At 49.5% G+C, this 21,286-nt stretch overlaps 1 protein-coding gene across 1 annotated transcript; it reads right to left on the bottom strand.

Annotated features, from left to right (window-relative positions):
• Positions 1–21,286, bottom strand: EFHD2 (EF-hand domain family member D2). The gene is made up of 4 exons (XM_066636987.1): positions 21,018–21,286; positions 5,971–6,118; positions 2,759–2,893; positions 1–2,315 (listed from the first exon to the last, which is right to left on the bottom strand). Exons 1-4 carry the CDS (start codon positions 21,284–21,286, stop codon positions 2,181–2,183), a joined length of 687 nt encoding a protein of 228 aa, XP_066493084.1. The 3' UTR covers positions 1–2,180.

The raw sequence follows: 21,286 nt of genomic DNA, 5'->3' as shown, positions 1-21,286 counted from the left end.
ATTTGCATTTCCTAAGCGAGGAGAAAGTGCTTATTTCTGGTCATGCCCTGCTTAATGATGTCACTTCCTGCTGAATGAGATCACTTCCAGCATGCAACAGGCATGATGAAAGCTATGCAGTCCTTTGTATAAAACAAGTTTCAAACTCCTGGTATGGAAGCTGTTTGAAGGGTTGGAAGTGTAGGCAACCACCTAGGGCAACAAAATTCTAGGGGCTCCAGGCCAATTTAGAAAATGTTCTAGTGCAGTGTTCTCAAGGTGTGCTTCTAGGAAACCTGGGGCTCCCTGAGACTTCTTCAGGGGCTTCATGAGAACACCATAAGTGACCACCATCTGCTCAGCGCTGTACCACTCTGTGTTCTGGGACTCCCCAAGACTCTGTGCATGCACCAACGGGGCTCCCTGAGACTCTGCTTAGTAGTGTAATGGGCTCCAGGAACCAAAAAGTTTGAGAACCACTGTTCTAGGGGAACACAACCCTCCTGCCTCAGTTCTTTGGATCACTAAGGCTGAAGTAGGGGGATAGTCATGTCCCTCCACCATTTTCCTCACTGCCAACCTTTTTTCCTCCTTCTATACAAGCAAACGCATGGAATTTACCTCCGTTCATTGGGTGGGGTAAATCCATCCATCCTTCTTCTCACTCTATTCCCTTTGACATAACAAGGAAAAAGTGGCAAAAGCCAGGAAGTGAAAACACAATATAAACTCCTTTCCAGGAACTCCAGCCTGCCCCCTCCCCCCAAAGAGGACAAGCAATGCTGTCCCTGGTTGCAGGTGGAAATGCTACACTCCCTGCTCTGAAGAGACAAAACAGAACACTCTTGGCAGCGACATGTGACCAGATGCAGAGGTGCTGTGCAAAATGAAGTCACCAAGGGAAGCCCAGTGGCTTGTGCTGTCCTCTACAGAGGCAGTATGCTGGGCAGGCCTCCTAAAAGCCCCGTACTACACACAGGCAGAGGTCTGTCAGTGTTCAGGCAACCATACAGGCTACGCAGGAAAATTCAGAGGCAGAGTTGAGAAGGAAAGAGACTTGCTCTTGACCTCTAGGCCACTATCTAAACTGCCCCAAGTAGCTTTAATTTTACTTTATTTTTTGGCAAAGCTTCAAGCTAAGGGACTTTAAAGTGATTCATTAAAGCATTATTATTCTTACTAAGTGGAGGAGATTGCACACGCAAAAGCGGCCAGAGGCATTCTCTGCACAAGAATTGAGGGGATATTTCTTCCCCACTCCCCCCCTGCCCCGGTGAACCACGACCATGGAGATCACCACACCGGCTGGGACATGAAATGATTCACAAGTCAAACGTACAAAAGGCCCGGGCTCGGAGCACACAAAGTGGTTACAACAAGTTGGAGAATTCCCACCAGACAGACAGACACGCCATTCACAGGAAAACACGGATAGGGACGTGGCGCCTCTGGGGTTTCTACTTGCAATATTGACAGGTCAAGAGAAAACAGCATGTTACAGAGGGACTGGCTGCATAGCCCAAGACCGGACTGGCTCCAGATTCAGGGCCGGTCCACCCACGAGGCCAACTAAGGCAGCTGCCACAGGCAGTGGATGGTAGGGACACCCATCTCTACCCAAACACCTGCCTCCGCCACTCTTCCTCCCTCCTCTTCCTGGACTCAAAATGGAAGAGAGCAGAGCAGAAGAGGAAGGAGAGGAGAGCCTGATGCTATGGCTGCTGCTCTGCTCTTCTCCTCTATGCTTCCTCTCCCACTCTGAGCCCTTGTCTTTTTCCAATCCAGGGAGTGAGGGAGGTGGAGGAATGGTGATGGCTGTTGCACCCCTGGGTTTGTAGGGGGGACAGCATTTGGCACACCACCCTTGGCACCGGAAGCATTTGGGCTGGCCCTGTCCAGATTCAAAAGCTATTCTTTTTCCAGTTGGTCTGCATAACCTTCCGGGGGTCTCCGACAGACCAGGAAAGCCCCCAGTGAAGCCTGCTCTTGTGCCTTCTACAGCAGCTTGATCTGCAGGAAACCAAGCTTCTCACAGATCAGCCTTACAGCATGCAGATCAGCTGCTGTTCAAGGCACAGTTCAGAAGCTAGGAACCCCCTGCCACCACCCGCAACTTCACAGCCTTCCACACGGGTGGGAGGATTTCACTAGGACTTCTTGTGCCTGGAGCATTCCTCCAAGCACCACCCTGGCCAGACCCATCACTGCTTGAATGCCGACTGCAGCTCTTTGAACGCAGCCTTCCTCTGCTTCATCTCCTCCGCTTGCCGCTTCTTCTCCTCTTGTTCAGCTTTGATCTCCTCCTCAAAGCGGCTCGAGACGTTCATGGCTTGCACCTGCAATGGCAAATGGGCCAGGGGCTCAGTACAGCTGGAATTGGAAATCAGGGTAGGGTTGCCCCTGAGGCTGACGGAGATGGCTGCCTCAGTCAGCTGACTGGTGGGGGGCACCCACCTCTACTGTCCTCCCCCCCCCACTCAATGGATTCAAAAAGGAAGAGAGTAATAGAGCAGGAAGTGTGGAGGAGGGAAAAATGTGTTAAAAAGCAAAAGATGGATAGACTGGAAGGGGAAGTGTGGAGGAGAGGAGAGTGAGGTGCGCAAGCACTGAAGAAATGGGGGGGAGTGGTCATGCTCTCCTCATTGACAGAACAGCACCAGCTTAGCCTGGTGACTTGTGGCATGGGGAGCAACTAATTGGAAGATGCAGATTTCTGTTTCTCTAGTTCCATTTCCTCCAATGACCCCACATTCCCCCCCCTCCCCATCCCTCTCCTTACTTTTGCTTCAAAAAAGCTTTTGGCTCCTTTGACGCCCTCCGTGGAGACATCGATCTCGGACAGGCGGGCCAAAGCGTGGAGGCCGCTGTTTTCCTCCAACTCTCCGGCAGCGGCTTTGCGAAAAATCAGAAGAAACTGCGGCAGATGAAAAAGGGACAAAAACAAAGGGTGAGTTTCATCAGTCCAAGACCCCAGGAGAATCCTGGCAGCGCTGTAGCTAAGGAGGCCCTGGGTACAATGCCTTGGGGGTGCCTTTCAGAGGCCTGGGGAGGCCATGCACGGCTCCCCCTGCTTTGGAAGGCCTCATAAGGCCGACTGGAGTCCTTAGAAAGGTTCTTCCTGTTTAAGCGAAAACCAGCACTAGCTTTCTAAGACCTCCAAGGTTCAGCCTCCCTGGCCTCAGATCACCACCTGGCCCCACAGGGTGTTAAAATATTTTTGGCCCCCCCAAGTGCCAGATCCCTTAGCTATGCCACTAAATTCTGGTAGCAAGAAAAAGAAAGACTAGCCCTATGATTTAGTGTCCAGAATACATCAGGCAGGAAACAGCTCTGCCAACTGGATCCCTGGGCTGCACTTCTGTGTTTGCTCTGACCCTGTGCCATGGATAGTGCTTAATGGTATGTGGTATTTATACCCCAAGTGCACTGAATGAGAAACGGAAATTGATATGCATCTCTGTTTCATTTCTGGATATACAAAAAACCCACAACACTATTAACACCCCTTTTGTTTTTGCTGCTGTTTTATTCCTGTACTGCAGAAGTGAAACACTTTTTTAAAGTGTTGATTTTTTTTTTCCACTGCAGCCAGTGTCAGACTCAGGGCCACCCACCTAAGTGGTTGATTCAGTGACTAACTCTGAGGTGTATTTGACCCTGATAAGGGATTAGTAATCTGCAGTTAGTAAACTGCACATAGGCAAGGGTTCAAAAAATACTTAAATCAATAGCTTGCCGCTAGATTATTTTGTGTTTCTGAATATTTAATTATCAGCTTCCTGGACTTTATATAAAATAGGTGGAATTAAATATTTTAAAAGATAAAATAGACACCAGTTGAAAAACAGTCAGACCTATGATTTAGCACAGTGGTTCTCACTCATTTAGTATCAGGACCCACTTTTTAGAATGAGAATCTGTCAGGACCCAGCGGAAGTGATGTCATGACCGGAAGTGACATCATCAAGTAGGAACATTTTTAACAATCCTAGGCTGCAATCCTACCCACACTTACCCAGGAGTAAGTCCCATTGACTATCACTATTAAAAGAATTTACATAGTAGCTTGTTAAATGTACAGGTTTGTAACATGTCCCCAATGCAGTCACATCCCATGGTAGCATCAAGTCAATTTTTAATTTATTAAAAATAAAATATTGAAATGAATGGGGACCCACCTGAAATTGGCTCGCAACCCACCTCGTTCTGACTCACAGTCTGAGAAACTCTGATTTAGTGTCCAGAATGCATCACAAAGGTAGGAATTGGCTCTACCAATTGGGTCACTGGGCTGCCTTTCTGTGTTTGCTCTGTTTGTGTATCATGAGGCAGCCTGCATATTCATCTCGAGAATTGACGCCAAGGGCCACCTCAGGCCTGCAGCAGAGTGAAATGGCAGCACTTTCGAAAAGGCAAAGAACAGATAACAGATGCGACTGCAACCAGCAGGAACTAATGTCATCTCGCTGGGCCGCAATGCAGCCTCCCCCCCCCACTGCCTCAAAGCAAGAAGGAGACAGACACTTAAACCAGGAAGGCGGAAAGATTCTTTGGTCCTGAAGCAGAGGCAAGAGTCTCAACTGATCAACAGAGGCACAGCTGTGACAGCCAGCAAAGAGCTGCTGTTTGCAGCGATACAAATCAGGAAGCATTTCATTCCATTGCTTCCTGTGCGCATGTACCCCCCCCCCCCCCCCACACACACACACACAGCAGAGCAATCCAACATTGGAAAGTCAGTGTTAACAAAAGAGCCTCTGTTCAGGCCACACGACATGCTGAAGCAAACAGTGACCACAACCAAGTGTCTTGGAGCACCTTGAAGACAGATTAAATCCAGCTCAGGAGCTGCTTTCTGCCAAGTCAGAGCCTTGGTCCATCTCACACAGCACTGTCCACATGGACTGGCAGCAGCTACTCCCCAGGGCTTCAGGCAGAGAAAGATCTTCCTGAGCCCTAGCAGACGTAGCCAGGGATTGAAACGTGGCCCTTATGCATGCAAAACATATTAATGATATTACTGCGAGCACACGCTCAATGATTAAAAGCAAGCACTCTTGCACTGAGCCAGACACACCCCAAACAGAATCATCATCTTCTTCAGACTGAGGTGGAGCAACTCAGGCAAGGAAAGGCAATTGTATTGATTGTAGTGGGTGCTTTAGGTGCCATACCAAATAAACCTTATAAAAACACCTGCACACCTTAGGTGTAAATGAAAGTAAAAGCAGCTTTACTTCCAACTGCACTTACCTCTAAATCAGTGGCTCGCACACATTTAGCACCGGGACCCACTTTTTAGAATGAGAATCTGTCAGGACCCACTGGGATTGATGTCATGACTGGCAGTGACATCATCAAGCAGGAACATTTTTAACAGTAGGCTGCAATCCTACTCACACTTACCCAAGAGTAAGTCCCTGACTGTCATTGTTAAAAGAATATACACAGTAGCTTGTTCAAAGTAGAAGTCTGTAACATTTCCCCAAATGCAGTCACACACCATGGTAGTATCAAGTCTAATATATTAAAAGTAAAATATTGAAATGAATGGGGACCCACCTGATATTGGCTCGTGACCCACCTAGTGGGTCCCCACCCACAGTTCGAGGAAACACTGCTCTAAATATCCCAGGTCCTCGGGAAGGACTTGATATTTAAAAAATGCCAGCCACTATCACATGGGCTGTGACTAACCGTATAATAATAATACATTGATGCTGAAATAAACTGGTCAAAATGCTACAAGACTTTGTTTTTTTGCCACTACCAAAGCTGGCCCAAGACCACCTCTTGACACCTGAGGCTGTGAGCCAAATGGTGCCCCATCCTTATCTGGTGAAGTGCCAGCTTCTGCTCCTCCCGCTTCCTTGGCAGAAGACTGGGATGGTGACATGGTGGAGAGGCCTGAAATTCCTCCACCAAGGTCCCAATCCAGATTGCCACCCCTCCCTGGCGGCTTTAAAGTTCCACAAAGTAACAGGAATTTACCTCCCGGAAGCTCAGTTTCCCATCAAAGTCTTCATCCACCTCCTTAATCATGTTTTTCAAGCCCAGGTGAGTCTGGGGAGCTCCCAGTTTTTCCATCATGAGCTTCAGCTCCGTCAGGTCAATGAAACCGTCTTTTCCTTCATCATACCTGGGAAAAGAACAGGCGACAAATGGAATCAAACAAATGCCAAAAAGATTTTATGGACACAGAACTAGATTGATTGCTTTCCTCACACCAAGCCATAATTCAGGAAGTTGAGGGTTCCCTAACTTGCCCCTGAATTGTCTCCTTAATTTCTTTCGCTCATTCTTTGATAAATCTTTGCCTCTGACCATCACTCCTCTAAGTCTATCACATGCATTCAACTGAAGCTCTCCTATCCCCCCCACCACATGATCCATGGAACCATCTTCCTGACATAGCTCCAACTCCCCCACTTTCCTTCAATTCCCTCCTCAAAACCCACCTTGTTGATATGACCTTTGGTTTATTATCCCCTTAATCCTTCTTTCCAGCAGTAACCAAACTTGAAGTGCATCCAACTACATTAGCCCACATTCCTTTCTCCCTTTCTTCATTGATCCCTCTTTGCCTGTTTGAGACTGTAAGTTCCTTGGGAGCAAGGGCCTGTCTGTACCCTAAAAGGCACCTAAAATGCACCTAAGTGCATGGTACAAAGAATGAATCAGAGAATCAGAGTTGGAAGTGACCCAGACAGATCATCTAGTCCAGGTGTGTCCAAACATTTTGGCAAGAGGGCCACATCATCTCTCTGACAGTGTCTCTCTGACATCATCTCTCTGACAGGGGCCGAGAAAGAAAGAATTAATTTACTATTTAAAATTTGAATAAATTTACATAAATGAATATATTAGAGATGGAACTTATATGAATGAATGAAGGTCTTGGAATAGCTCAAAGCCTATAAAAGGCCGTGCACAGCGTTTCCTTCACTACCACTGCTGCATCACAGACATGAAACAGCAAGTAGTGGAGAGAGCCCTCATTCCACAGCTCAGATGAGAGGTTGAACAGTCGTCCTCATGCTGAGAGCAGTCGGGCCAGTATGGGCTCCAGCAAGTCTCTGGAGGGCCAGAGGCTCATTGGAGACTGGGGGCTCCCCGAGGGCCGGATTGGGAGCCTCTGAGGGCTGCAAGTGGCCTGCGGGCCGGGGTTTGGGCACCCCGATCTAGTCCAACCCGCTGCCTGTAAAAGGAAATCTTCCTAGAGCAGGGTTCTCCAAACTTTTCAGCCAAAGGGCCGCATCAAATATCTGGCACGGTGTTGAGGGCCGGAAAATTTTTTTAAAAAAAATAAATACATTAGAGATGGAACTTAGATGAATGACTGAAATGAATGAATGAATGAATGAATGAATGAATGAATGAATGGGTTCAAATGTCCAGGATTTCTCCAAGCACCAACACAGCCTGAGAAATAAAGCACACACACTTAAATGGACCCCCATTCCCCCACCCCACAAGCACAACTCTAGTTGTGTTTGGTCAACTGGGCCAGAGGCTCTCAGGGGATCAGAGACTGGCCGCGGGCCGGATAGAGGCTCTCCATGGGCCGCATCTGGTCCCCGGGCCGGGGTTTGAAGACCCCTGTCCTAGAGCATCTCTTCCTAGAGCAGTTGCCTGTTGAGCCTCTGCCTAAAGATCTCCAGTGAGGGAGAACCCATCACCCCCCTAGACAATCTGTTCCACTGCCAAACTGCCCTTGCCATTAACAATTTCGTCCTAACTGGAATCTTCTCTCTTGCAGTTTCACAGAAAAGACACACATATTCAAAATTATTTATATCCTACTGCCAACGTACACAGAGTTTGCATATGGACAATATCAGAATGTCGTTTACCGTTGCTACCCTCCCAAACCTGCCCCAAGGAACTTACAGTTTATATCTCAATGAGAAGCGGGGAAGAGAAAATAAAGAGGAAGCATGGAGGCTGTGACCAAATGTGGTTTCAGGGCTTTAATGTCTGCTCTGGATATGGAAGAGGACTAAAATCTTCAGCCAAAGGCTTCACAGCAAGGAAGTGTGCTCTGACACTCTCGTCCACCACTCTCCTCTCCTCTCTACTTCCCCTTTTCTTTCATAAGGAGTTTGATGCAGCAAGGTTTCACAAAAAGGAGGGGGGGAATAGGTTTTGGCATGCTGTCACAGCCATTGGCAGGCCTTGGGCTGGCTGTGCTGCTTGAGAAGACCTGCGTGCATGTGCCTCACTAAGTCACACTGGTCCAAATAGTAGCTTCCATTCTGAACCCCAGACTCCATCTTGGAGGGCATGTGCCACGATTCCAGATTACTCAGAAATCCTTTGGGAGGAAGCAATCAAAGTCCGGGGGGGGGGGGAACACCATCAAGATCCCCTCTACTCATGTTGCTGAGCTTCTCCACGTTCACTTCTCAGTCCTTTTGTGGTTCAAGGCCAGAGCCCCTGCACAGTGCATCCCTGGGCTGCCTCGAGGTAGTTCATGATCCAGAGTCCAAGGGGAAGCCAGAGGGAAAGCTTCGCCTGTTTATGAAACTGGGTGGGACTCTCTTTGCATTCTGACTCCAAGTCAATCTTATCAGAAAGTCCACAACCCTTAAACCAACAAACGGGGATTCCTTAGCAGGCAAGAAGTGCGGAGGTGGCACCCGCCACCAAACTGGCACATCCTGTTTTTGGCATGTTAAAACCTCAAAGCCGACAGCTCAGCCCATAATAAAGGCCAGCCTTGGAATTTTGTGTCAAATTTGGCAGACAGCACCGGACATCCATGCGGCACCAGTCCTTAGTATCAAACATTTGGTGCTACTTTTTTGAGCATACCTGAAGCTTCTAGTCCTCAAGGTTATAGAAACAGGTTTGAGCCATGCAGGAAATGACAGTAGAAGGCTCCACTTCTCCTAATACGGGGTCAACCACATCTAATATGGGGTCAACCACATCATGCAAGGAATCAGGTCCTGCCCACCCACCCCCTCCCAAGCTGTGAACAGATGCATGATTGTTGTGATGGAGCCAGTGTATTGGACAGGACCAGGGAAATCCCTGCTCAGTCATAAAGCTCACCTTGGGCCACTTGCTCTCTCTTGGGTTAACCTACCTTGCAAGGTCATTGTGAGAATAAAATGGGAGGCAGGAGAACCATGTATGTCATACTGTAAGCCACTTCATTGTAAGCTGCTGCAAGTGTCCTTCTCTCACTCTCTGGATTTGAAAAGAAATAGGGGAATGGAGCAGAAGAGGAAGCATGGAGGAGAGGAGAGTGGTTTGCTAGGCAGAGTGCCAGTCTTTCCTCTTCTCCACACTTGATCTTCTGTTCTATTCCCCTCTTCTTTTTCACATTCAGGAAAGGAGGAAGAAGTGAATGGGTCATGCATTGGGCACTCTGGCCAGTCTGCAAACTGAGGCAACCATCTCAGTTGGTTTCATGAACCAGTTGATAATATTTTAAAGTTGAGATTTAGAGGAGTTCTAGAAGAAGGGAGAACATACGAAGACAAGGCTGACAATATTTTAGCAGCTTGCTAAAATCAGCTTTGATCTCCTTTCCAACTCCTGACAATAAACAGCAAACCTCTAACAGTGCCCAAGAGAAGCATTATTATTACAATCATGTCTTTATACACTCCTGTTTGCCACCAAAGTGGTTTGCTTGTGTCTGCCAGGATACACCCAAGGCCCCCATGGGATATCTGGTGGCTTGTGGTCCACTTGAGGTCAACTCTAATGGTCTCCCAAAACACTCCTTCACAGAAAGGCTGTTCTTAATGCTGCAGGGAGATGCAGCATTCAGCTTCCATCACTTGGCTTCCGTCACAAAATTCCAACAAGCAGTAGAAAACCTGTTAATCGGTCTTTGAAACAGAGACCGTCTTTCCCCATCCTCTCTGGAGGAAATGCCATTCGTGCCTGGGAGAGGCCAGTCATCATCTCTCAGCCTCACCTACCTCGCAGGGTTGTCGTGAGGCCAAAAGGAGGGGAGGAACTATGTACACCACCCTGAGCTCCTTGGAGGAAGGGTGGGATGGACAAGTGGGAAAAAAAGGCAGGTGTTTCAGTGTGCAGGGGCTGGCTCATCTATGAGGCTGACTGGGATAAGTGCCTCAGGCAGTGGATTAGTGTGGAAGGGTGAGGCTCCTCTCTGGATTCAAAGAGGGGAACAGAAAAGAGGAGGAAGTGTGAAATAATCACATTTCTTATTTTAAGCCTTACAGTATCCTATCTTCTTATTGTTCCTGCAAAGACTGAGCTATAGAGAAAACAGAGTATACATACAACACTTCCAACACACAACATATACTACACATGAAGGGGGTGGTGGGATCCCACCCACTGGGCTTGCTCCAATATCTGCATGCCCCCAGCTTCACAGGAGCATCAGTCACAGGTCCTCCTGCCCGCAGTTCTGAGCAGCACCCAGACATCCAGGTTGGGGTTCAGTCCCACTCCCCTGCCACATAGGGAGCAGGTGCGCTGAGGGATTCTTCCGAGTAGGGTCAGCAGCCTGAGAAGGCTACCTTGTGAGTCCACAGCAGAGACAGGCTCAACCTGAGAAAGACCTGACTTGCAGCTCAGTCTCAGCCACGATGCCACACACTGCTTTCATGTGCATTCATTGTATTCTAAGGCACTGATACGACGACACATACTGCCTGGCGCTTCTAAGCAGACAGAAACCTCCAATATCATTCGGATCAGTGACTAATGCTCAGTCGGTTGGCAGCTGCCCGAGCGAAGGAGGAAGAGGCCCTCCTCCGGTGTGCCGCAAGCTTCTCGCTCGCTCTCTGACAACGCAAGATTAATCTGCCCGATTATCCCATAAAGCTGATTAAAGTTAGATACAGGTTACAAAATTGCTCACACCAGGAAAGAGTTGGGAAACTGGTCCGAAGGACCTGCAGCTTTCTGCTGGTGCCAGCAACTGTCTTGTATTGCGCCAGTGCTTGATTGCAGAGACAACCACGAAAAACAACCCCGCAAAGCATTTCTGATTCCCACCGGGGCAGTCTGGGAGCAGGAGCAAATGAGCACTGAGAAGATTTTGCAGCAGCTCCACGCACCACAGAGGATCCAGATTTGGGCAGGGCCGGCCTCTCCATGAAACTGGTTGTCTGAGGTCAAACACTCCTGCCGGTTGCCTCAGGAGTGGGCCATTCCTGTTGGGCCACTCCTTCATCCAGCTGCTGGCCTCCACTGTTCTTCTTCCACCTCCAGCTCCAAAGATTCAAAAGAGGAAGACAGGAGTGGAAGGGAAGTGTGGAGTGCAGCCTTTTTCAAACCCAGGAATCTGGAGAGCAAAGGCTGCTGCATCAGGAGACTGTACTGGATGCACTGAGTCAGGTGCTGGAAGATTTTGGGTCAACCCAGAGGAACAGTGTGGAGATGGGGGGGGGGGGCGGTAAGCTGGACAATTATTGTCAACAGACTTGATGTCTGTTATTGCCATCCCCAGGAGATCAGAGACAGGAGCTCCAACCCTTTATCTAGATGGGCAGCCCTGAAAGTACCTGTGCTTTCTTGCTTTCTCTCACATTTACTGTGGGGTCATCCAAGGTACCTTCCAGGCACTAACCTAACGCGTTAGTGGTCAAAATGAAACCTATGTCATCCAGCTGTCAGGCCTTATAAGGTGGACAAGGATTCCAAAATCAATCATTCCAGGCCAATTGTTCAGTTTGCCTGACAGTGGCCAGCTTTGGACGATACTGTTTATCCTCGTATGGTGCAGAATACGAGGCATACAAAATTATGCAGGGGATGGACAGAGTGGATAGGGAGATGCTCTTTACACTCTCACATAATACCAGAACCAGGGGACATCCACTAAAATTGAGTGTTGGGCGGGTTAGGACAGACAAAAGAAAATATTTCTTTACTCAGCGCGTGGTCAGTCTGTGGAACTCCTTGCCACAGGATGTGGTGCTGGCGTCTAGCCTAGACGCCTTTAAAAGGGGATTGGACGAGTTTCTGGAGGAAAAATCCATTATGGGGTACAAGCCATGATGTGTATGCGCAACCTCCTGATTTTAGGAATGGGTTAAGTCAGAATGCCAGATGTAGGGGAGAGCACCAGGACGAGGTCTCTTGTTATCTGGTGTGCTCCCTGGGGCATTTGGTGGGCCGCTGTGAGATACAGGAAGCTGGACTAGATGGGCCTATGGCCTGATCCAGTGGGGCTGTTCTTATGTTCTTATGTTCTTAGAATGTGAGCATTTGTGGCACATGTACATCTTAGCTCCTCCATTTGCTTCCCAGGTAGTTTCTTTAACCACAGAGGATGTACAGTCGAGGCAAGATTCAAATCAGGGATGTCCTGATTCATAGCTCCAGTCTCTTAGCATCTGAACTGGCCTGATGATGTTTACAAACCACAGTTAAGTGTGCTTTGTTTCCTTTTTTCCCTAATCAAATATTTCAGTTCAACTACTCTGGAAGACTGGAAAAGACTTCAAGAGATGGAAATAATGTGGTGTGCAGGCAGCCCTGCCCAGTCAGTTGCTCTTGCTAACTGTCCAATCCTACCCCCACATGATGACATGCAGCCGCACCAATGGAGGCTGTGCTGCATCTAAGGTGTATGTGTGTGTGTGTGGGGGGGGAGGAATCAGACAGCTTGCAGGAGCTAAGTAAAAAAATTTTAACATCCCCCTCCCGTAGACTGTCCAATCACCTATGATCTACGCCAGCCATAAAGGAGAAAAGAGCATTGGTCCATGGTGGGCATAAAAATGGGGAGGGGGTTAAGATCTGGCATGCTCAACTGCCACAGGATTATCCCATCCCTCCCCCATCACACCCCTATGATCAGGCCACGAAGAGAGCAAGTCACCAGTGCTCACCTTTGCAGGTACACACAAGCTCTGAGTCATTTCCGACACAAAGCCCTGCATGAGGATGACGAGTGGGTTGGCGAGGAGCCCAGCAGCCCAGGCTCCCGCTTGTACATCCTGCATGGAAAAGAGCTCACCAGCATCTTTTGCTCGCTGGTTGCCAGCAGCCAGGCTGCGAAGATTAGCCTGCTCCAGCAGGCGGGAGATGACGCAGCATCTTTGCGGTGTTTGTGAAATACGATGTGGGAATCTGCAATCGTCAGATAGTTGCGCACTCCTGATCTGATAGCAGTGGCGACACTCATCACCCACAGAAGGGTGACCAGAGCCCCTTCCAGGTTCTAGCTTACTGGCAAGCAGGCCCTGAAAGCTTTACTGCCAAAAGGAGACAGACGGACAGAGAAGGAACACGGACTTCCCTCCCTCGGGTGGTACCAAGCGCTACAAATTTCCTGCACTGGAAGAGCTTGTGACGTTTCGCCCTCATCACAGAGCTCCAAATTTTACCATGCAAAAAAATCTGGTGCTGGCTATTAAAAAAAGAATGCAGAATTCATCCCTGGGATTTACTATCATGGCAGAAGATGAGAATGAAGTTTGTAGGGAGGACTGCTACCTTCCTGCCCTACTTCTGGGCTGTGCAGAGACATCTGACTGGCTAGCAGAGGAAGCAGAAAACTAAGGAGATGGCAAAAGCCCCGCCAGGTTTGGGATGCCTCTAGTTCGGTTTCTCCTCCTCTAGGAGGATCCCTCATGCCCCAGCATCAGGGGCAGGGAGCAAGGGCTTCAGCAGGGCCTTTGCACCAAAGGTGCAAGGACTAAGAGCTAAGGTTTGTTTGGGCTGTTGCTCGGACTAAGAGCTAAGGTTTTATAGGGTCTGTTAGTCAGGGACTGGACCTTGAGGGTTGGCTGACAGGTTGCTCAGGAAGGTGGGTGCTACAGCCTAGGTCAGTGATTTTCAACTGGTGTGACACAGCACACTGGGTGTGCCATGAATAGTCTGCAGGTGTGTCGGGGAGTTTGGGGGAGGGTCACATTAGTAGGGCCATTGGGGGATGTGACCACCCCACCTGCAGTGTGGTGTGCCTTGTCCATTGTCCAAAAACCGATGGTGTTGCCTTGATCATTTTAGTGCCTTGTCAGTGTGACACAAGACAAAAATGGTTGAAAACTGCTGTGCTCTCAAGGCACAGAGCTCAGTCTGCCAGGTTCACAGATTGGTAGGAGAAGGACATAGGTGGTACAGGAAGTGAGGTGTGGGCTCTCGAGTGCCAGTCTGGGCAGCAGCACACACACCTGGTACCTTCTGGTCCTGTATTTATCAGACTGAAGATCCTCCCCCTTTAACACGACTTCCTGTGACCTGCACATCCCATCCTGGCATTGGGCAGTTCACACACAGCGTCTTTGCAATAAGCCGACGTGGCTGGAAATGGCTCCTTTGCTGGTGGGGTGAAGTCATTACTTGGACCTTTGCTTTTTTCGTTCTTAGAGTGTGAATTATTGTATCGGTTTACAGCTTCAACCAAGTTGTATAATGAATTAGGTCTGGCTGTGTGACAAAACCTATTATAAAACCCACCTGGATCACATCCAATAATGTCATTTCAACCATAGTGCAGTGTAGAAATGGTTTTATACTGGGTATGATTCACTGGCAATGCCTCTTGCATCTGCTTCACTGAAATTCTTGGAGGAACAGAGCTCAGTTCGATTGCCGTCAGGGCCGGCCTGGTGAGGCTCACTGGTGCAGTCGACTCAGGGAGACTGACAGGATCCCCACCCACCTTCTCCTGCTCTGAATTCAAAAAGAAAGAGAGAAATGGAGTGGAAGAAGTGTGGAGAATAGTGTTGGACTAGGGAGATGCTCTAGGCCACTCCTCTCTTCATACTTCCTCTTACACACTATCTTCAAATGCAGCAAGTGCAGGAGGAGAACAATTGCCAGAGTCAGGAGGAGGAGGGTAGCAGATGAGGCAGCAATGGGCTGGGGGCAGCATTTGGTACCCTAGATAAAGCGCCCAGAGGTCTTGGATCACTGCTGCCATCAGCCTCCTCTGGGATGGGTCACTGCACTATGCCTTTGCCAGAGGAAGGAGCCAGTTCCTCCTGGCAAAGAGATGCAATATACATAAGAGGCTGCCCGTTGAGTCTCTCAATGAACAGCTCAGGGCTGTTCGCCTTCCAATAAGGAGACAGGTTAAGATCACTCACAGCAAACACAGAAGTACAGGGCGGACTCCTTGGAAGGCCAACCTCTCCCATTCTTACTTGTGTGGCTGAAAAGATGTAACTTTAGTACCTAGCTGCAAGCAAAATAGATGTGAACCAGCCACAACTGGGACCCCTTCGCTGCACATGTGTGGGCAAATGCACACTCCCCCCCCCCCATGGTGTTAATAACAGAAAAGGAACAGTCTGCAACAGAGGGAAGAGAAAAGGCAAATGAATGGGAATGAAGAGACAGGAAGAAAAGAAACCTGACTCTCCTGTCTTGAGTTCTCAGACAGCTCCGAGAAGAAGGTTTCAAGTTTGCCACAATGAACTACCCGTCAAAAATGGCCTTCTAGAAGAGCAAAGCTGCATGATCTCAGATTTTGGTTCATGAAATGTGGCACTGTGTGTTTTTCAGAGGGTTCCTTATGTGGACTAACAGAATTATGTTATGAAAGTCCGATACAAAAAGGCCACTGACGGCTGAAGGTTAGCTTAATATTATGGGGGAAATGATCCACCCACAATCTGGGCCGACCCTTCCATAGGGCGAGATGTTCATGGTGCCTCAGGTGGCAGTACAAGAACTTAGTGGATGCTGCCTCCCTCTGCAGGCACCATGCTGCTTTCCCGGCCCCCTCTCCTCCCCCATATGCTCAGTTCCCCCTTACCCAGTGGTGTGGCGTGGTAACCACTGCTGCTACACCACCATGTGGGAGGGGGACAGAGAGCTGTACTCTCACCACACCAACCAGGAGAGGGGCAACATTCTGCCCCAGGGATGGGGACATGGAATGGTCCTGGCTGTCACAAAAATGAATGGCTGGAGTACAAGGGTGTCTGAGGCTGCAGTCCAAAGCATCCAACTTTCACTCCTGGGCCAGGGACGGCCTGCTGCTGCAGTGACCAGTTCCAAGAGCCACAGGCAGACAAGCGCAGAGTCCCCCACCAGCAACACCAACCCATGCACAGGATGGAGGCATCTGCGGAGCTGGGACTCTGATGAATGGGCTCCAGGGACCTCATCAGCCGCCTGTCTAAAACCAGAGCGGCCTCATATTTTTTAACTGCTATTCCTGATGAATGATCTAGTGGACGACACTCCTGCTGTGCTTTGCTCAACATCTGTCAACACTCTCCAGCACAGGGACAATTTGGAAAAATTGCCTGGACTTTCTTACTCCATCCTAAGAAAAACACAGGAGGGGGGAGAGGGGAAAGTGTCTGGGAACTGATGGATTGCAGATGGCCGTGCAACCGCTAGGTGATACTGTCTGCAACGTTGATCCAAGAACCAACTAATCCAAAGACCCACCTGGGATGGGTCCTTCACAGAGAAGCAACTCAGGCCTGCTGGAAAATACAAAGAGAGCTGCCTGCGGGGATGAGAGCTCCATCAAGCCCCTTTCCTTCAGCAGCCAACCAGATTGCTCTGTGAATCCCACCAGCAAGGCATGAAGGTGATGGACTTACTTTCCTGTTTGTCTCCCAGTTAAGTGGCATTTGATGGTACAGTGCCTCTGAAGCTGGAGGTTCCATGGCTAATGGCCATTGATAGACCTCCCCTTCTTCATGACGGTGTGTAATCCCCTTCTAGGCAAGTGGTCAACCCCACATCTTGCAGCAGGGCACTCCATGCTTGTGGCGCACCAGATGCTGCTGCAGCTACACCCATGTGTGGCCCTCTTGCGCTCAACTGCATTCTTAAAGCATCAGTCTGGGGCTAAAGAAACTTGTTCAAGTTTATTGGATGCATAAGTTCACAACCACACACACACTTTTGCTCTCCCTCATATTCTCTCTCTTTTTCTTTGCTTGGCAAGACTTTAGCTTGCAAAGGCATTTCAGCTGTCCTTGATTCTGCTGCAACAGAACAGCCTGGAGGACGTTGTGAATGACACAACTTCAGAAGAAGTCATTAGGTGTTGCAAAAAACCACTCGCTCTAGATTTTTGTCGCAAAAAGCAACTGCAGCCTCTTTGCCAGAATGGACCTTGGTTCGACAATACAACAAAGGGTTCTTGATTTTAAAACTGGTGGCAAACTAGTCTCAATAAACGGAAACGTTTAAGGATGTCTGGTGCAAACTCTGAGTCTGTCCCAGATTCAGAAGAGAATAAAAGCTGGATTTCAGGAGAAAAACACGACCCCCAACCTCCCCTTGGCACTGGCCCACAGCAAAACTTTTCCACATTGCCTCCTACTTGCCCCAGCTGAATGGCTTTTTACAGCTCTGAGTCACACTGTAGTCTCCTTGGGGAAGGGACCTATTTTTCCCTAGAAGGAAAAGTTGAAGTAGCAAAGAACATTTTTTACGTTTAAGAAAAAAAAAAGATGCTGGGGAGAGGACAGGGAGCATGATGGAGGTTGAAGAACATATATCTACTATGGTAGCACTTCATCCTTTTTCATAATACGTAGTACAGTCACCCAATGAAACTGAATGGCAGGACATTCATGCCTGATGAAACAAAGACCTCTTTCACACAGTATTTATATTTAATTCATGGAATTCATTGCCACAGGATATGGCAATAACTGTTGGCTTCAGGCCAAACTAGACATACATCTAAATGACAAAAAACTTCAGCTCCCCTACCTCCAATCCATGGTTTTGCCATATCTCCACCTCCCCCCCCCCAAATTCCTCTCTCATGTTGCAAAATTACACACGTGCAGTTTTGACCCTTAGGATATTAAGGAAGGATTAGAGAAATATGTGGATAAGTCTTTCAATAGCTACTTGCTATGACGGCAAAATGGAACCTCCACATTCAGGTGCAGTATACCACTGAACACCAGTAACTGGGGGACAAAGTGGGAAAGCCATCACTTTCATGCACCCCTTGCAAGCTTCCAGAAGGCATCTGGTTGGCCACTGTGGGAAACAGGATGCTGGTCTAGAAGGGCCCACTTTGCTCTGATCCTGCAGGACTCTCCTTATGCTTTTTGCTTATGCTCCTCTGCCAAGCACAAGCATTGCCAACTGATCTTTTTTTCTGCACTTGAAGGTTGCCACAGCCTTCCAAACACCAGATATTCTGCAAACCACCTTTCAGCACCAAAGCGACAGGAAGAGGTGTGCTTATCAGAGATTGTTCCTTGAGTCCATACTTGGCCAATCCTAGCCCCAGCAGGCCAATGAGAAGACAGGCAGGAGCCACTTCCCTGTTCTCAGCTACACTGCAAACCAGCATAGGAGTCTCTGGGCAGGAAGGAGACTGTGGGGAGGGGGGGAAGTGGTTACAAAAGAGGCCAGTGACTCAAAGCAAACTACGTTTTTTGTCTTCTCCAAAAAGCCCACATAAGAGCAGCAGCTATGAGTGCGCAACAAGGCCTGGAAGGGCTGCAGCTCAGTGGGAGAGCCCAGGCTTTGCATGTAGAAGGTCCCAGGTTCAATCTCTTGCAGGAGAAAGACCCTGAAATCCCGGAGAGCAGCTGCCAGTCAGTGTTGATGGCTAGACGGATCAAGGGTCTGTGGCTTCACATGCAAGCCTTGTATTGTTGATGAACTGCCCTGCAGGATGAAATTGGAAGCATCCCATTCCCAACAGCAGCTACCCAGGCGCTTCCAACACCCACAAGAAAAGCATGCAAGCGAAGGGCCTTCCCCCTGTGCTCCTGGTGCTCCGAGCTAGACTGCTGCTAAACATGCAGGTTCTGTTCAGCAAGTACTTGGCAAAGTCTGCCCTCCTCCAGGAACTCTTCTCATGTTTTCTACTGAGGGATGCAGACTGGAGCCCACATCTCTGCACAAACCGCAGCCTTGCCGAGCTGGGGAGACAGAAACTTTCCCTTTTAATTAGGCAATGCATGCTCAAACATCAGCCCTGGCAGTTGGCCGCCGGCACCCTGCAGGAACTTTTTGGAATTAAACGCATACAACAATTCTTGCAGGGCAAGCCCAGGGAGGTTGGCCTGCGGAGACTGACCCCAAATGGGGATCCTGGCAGGAATGTGCCACAGCGGGATAACAGGGGGAGCCAAGAACTGTATTGCAGCTGAGTTTAGGCAGAAGGAGCTTTTGCAGAAAGCAGGGGAGGATATAAGATCTTCTGTGAAGATACAAAAGGGAAGGACAGGATATACCTGAAGCCACCAAATAAGGAAGAGACTCTCTCCCTGGGGTTTTAGAGTAGTGGACATCAACTCATTCCAAAGCACCAAGACATTCCATCAGGAAATGCCTTCTGTATTGGCAGAAGAGGTCATGTCTACCTTGAAACCCTAGTCCTTAGCCTCAGATGCGAAAGAGCAGGCTGCAATTCTAGAAAGGGCACAGTGCACATGCCCACAGTACTCTTTCATGTTCATTCCATTTCAGACCCAGCCCAGGGCCAAGGAATAACATGGCAAAATAGGCTCTTGGGCTTAACCTGGTTCAGGTTAAGTTCAAAACGTGCTTCCCTTTTTTGGTTTTGTTCTTTTTTTGAAAAAAAAAAAATAAGGAGTTCATTTCCCCCCCCCCTTTATATTTTTGGTCTGAATGTTTTCCTGAAGGAGTGGAAAAAAACAACCCCTGGTATTTCTGAGTCCCACATTATATGTACAAAAAAAACCTCAGGATTTGCTGTGCTGATTGCAGAAACAGCTGGTCTTACTTGATGAATTATTGAGATTTTAAAACTTCAATAGCCTGTCTTCTCTGCCCCTACCTAAGTATGGCAAAGCTCGCTGTTCAAAACAGGGCGGGGGGGACGGGACCGGGGGCAGTTTCAAAAATAAGGAAAACAGTGGACATCTTCTGTATTGTCTTTTCTTTACACGCCGTCTTCCCTCTTGACTTCACCACCCTTATAGGGAACAATCATAATACTGTATATAGTGCATATGATGCTGCCATACTGAGTCAGACCCTTGGTCCATCTAGCTCAGTATTGCCGTCACTGGCTGACAGCAGTGCTCTAGGAGGATTTCTTGCTACAGGAAGGGGGCTGGACAAGAGGCCCTTGTGGGTCCCTTCCAAGAAGCAGTGGCAACATCCCCCTTCAGGCCCCAGATCTGTGTTCCCCCCCTCAGGAGGGACATCACTCCATGGCTGCTGTTTAGAGAAGTGCATGGCGTGATCCAGTTGAAATTAGGAAGTGACAGGGGATGGAGCTTGTGAATTGAAGTAAGGGCCCCTGGCCCGGCTTCCTGCCCCCCCCCCTCACTTGAGTGAGTGTAGCACAGCAGTCAAGAGACAGAGCATGAAGCAGGACTTCTGAATGGGAGACCTTTGGCAAGGGCTCCCTCTCAGCTTCAGCAGCATCAAAATCACACACATGATGCTTTGCACACTCAGAAAGTGCTAGATGTGAATGCTACATTCCGATTCCTGCCCAAGACCACAAACCCAGCACTGCCTTTGTCACCACAGCAGAGAAGGGTCCTTCCAACATCACCTCCCTACAGTAACCCCAAAGGCTCCCTTCCCTGGAGTTGGGGCACACATGAGTCGTCGTCCCCCCCCAGCAAAACACACATCTCCCTTTCCAAAAGGCCCCTGGACATCATGAGGCTGGCTCTACTGCATCCAACTGCACCCACAATCCAGCCCCTGGGATGTGAGAGACCACAATGCCCCTGAGCAAGTGCAGAGCACATTCTTAATAGACAGCAAAGCTTGGGGATGGGCGGGGGGGGGAGAGAAAGGGCCAGACTGCCCAGCCAGACTGTGCGAGAGACAACAGTGCCCCTGAGCAAATGCAGAGTGCATACTTAAGAGAGAGCAAAGCTCAGGGATGGGAGGGCAAGAGAGAAAGGGAGAGGCTGTCCAGCCAGACTGTGTGAGAGACAACAGCGCCCCTGAGGAAGTGCAGAGTGCATTCTTAGGAGAGAGCAAAGCTCAGGGGGTGGGAGGGAGGTAGAAAGGGGGCTGCCAGGCCAGACGGTGTGCAAAAGATGACAGTGCCCCTGAGCAAGTGCAGAGTGCGTTCTTGAGCGAGGCTCGGGCCGGGCGGGAGAGACAGGGGCTGCCAGGCCGGGCGGTGGGCGGGGGGGGGGGGCGCCGCCCGCACTCACTGTCGGAAGAGGCGCTCCATGTCCTTGATCTGGCGGCGGGAGAACTCGCGGAACTCGGCGTAGGGGCTGAAGACGCGGCGGGCGGGCGAGAGCTGCGCCTGCGGGTCGGTGCGGCGCTGCAGCTTGGCGCTCAGCTCGCCGTCGGCGCCGCTGTCCAGGGCCGGCTCCGGCTCCTCCCGCTCCGGCTCCTGCTCCTGCTCCGGCTGCCCGTCCTGCTCGCCCACCTGCAGGCGGCGGCTCAGCTTGCCGGCCAGCTCCTCGGTGGCCAT

The sequence above is a fragment of the Tiliqua scincoides genome, chromosome 9 (assembly GCF_035046505.1).
Source record: "Tiliqua scincoides isolate rTilSci1 chromosome 9, rTilSci1.hap2, whole genome shotgun sequence".
Taxonomy (NCBI): Eukaryota; Metazoa; Chordata; class Lepidosauria; order Squamata; family Scincidae; genus Tiliqua; species Tiliqua scincoides.
This window is presented reverse-complemented; position numbering and strand designations above follow the sequence as displayed.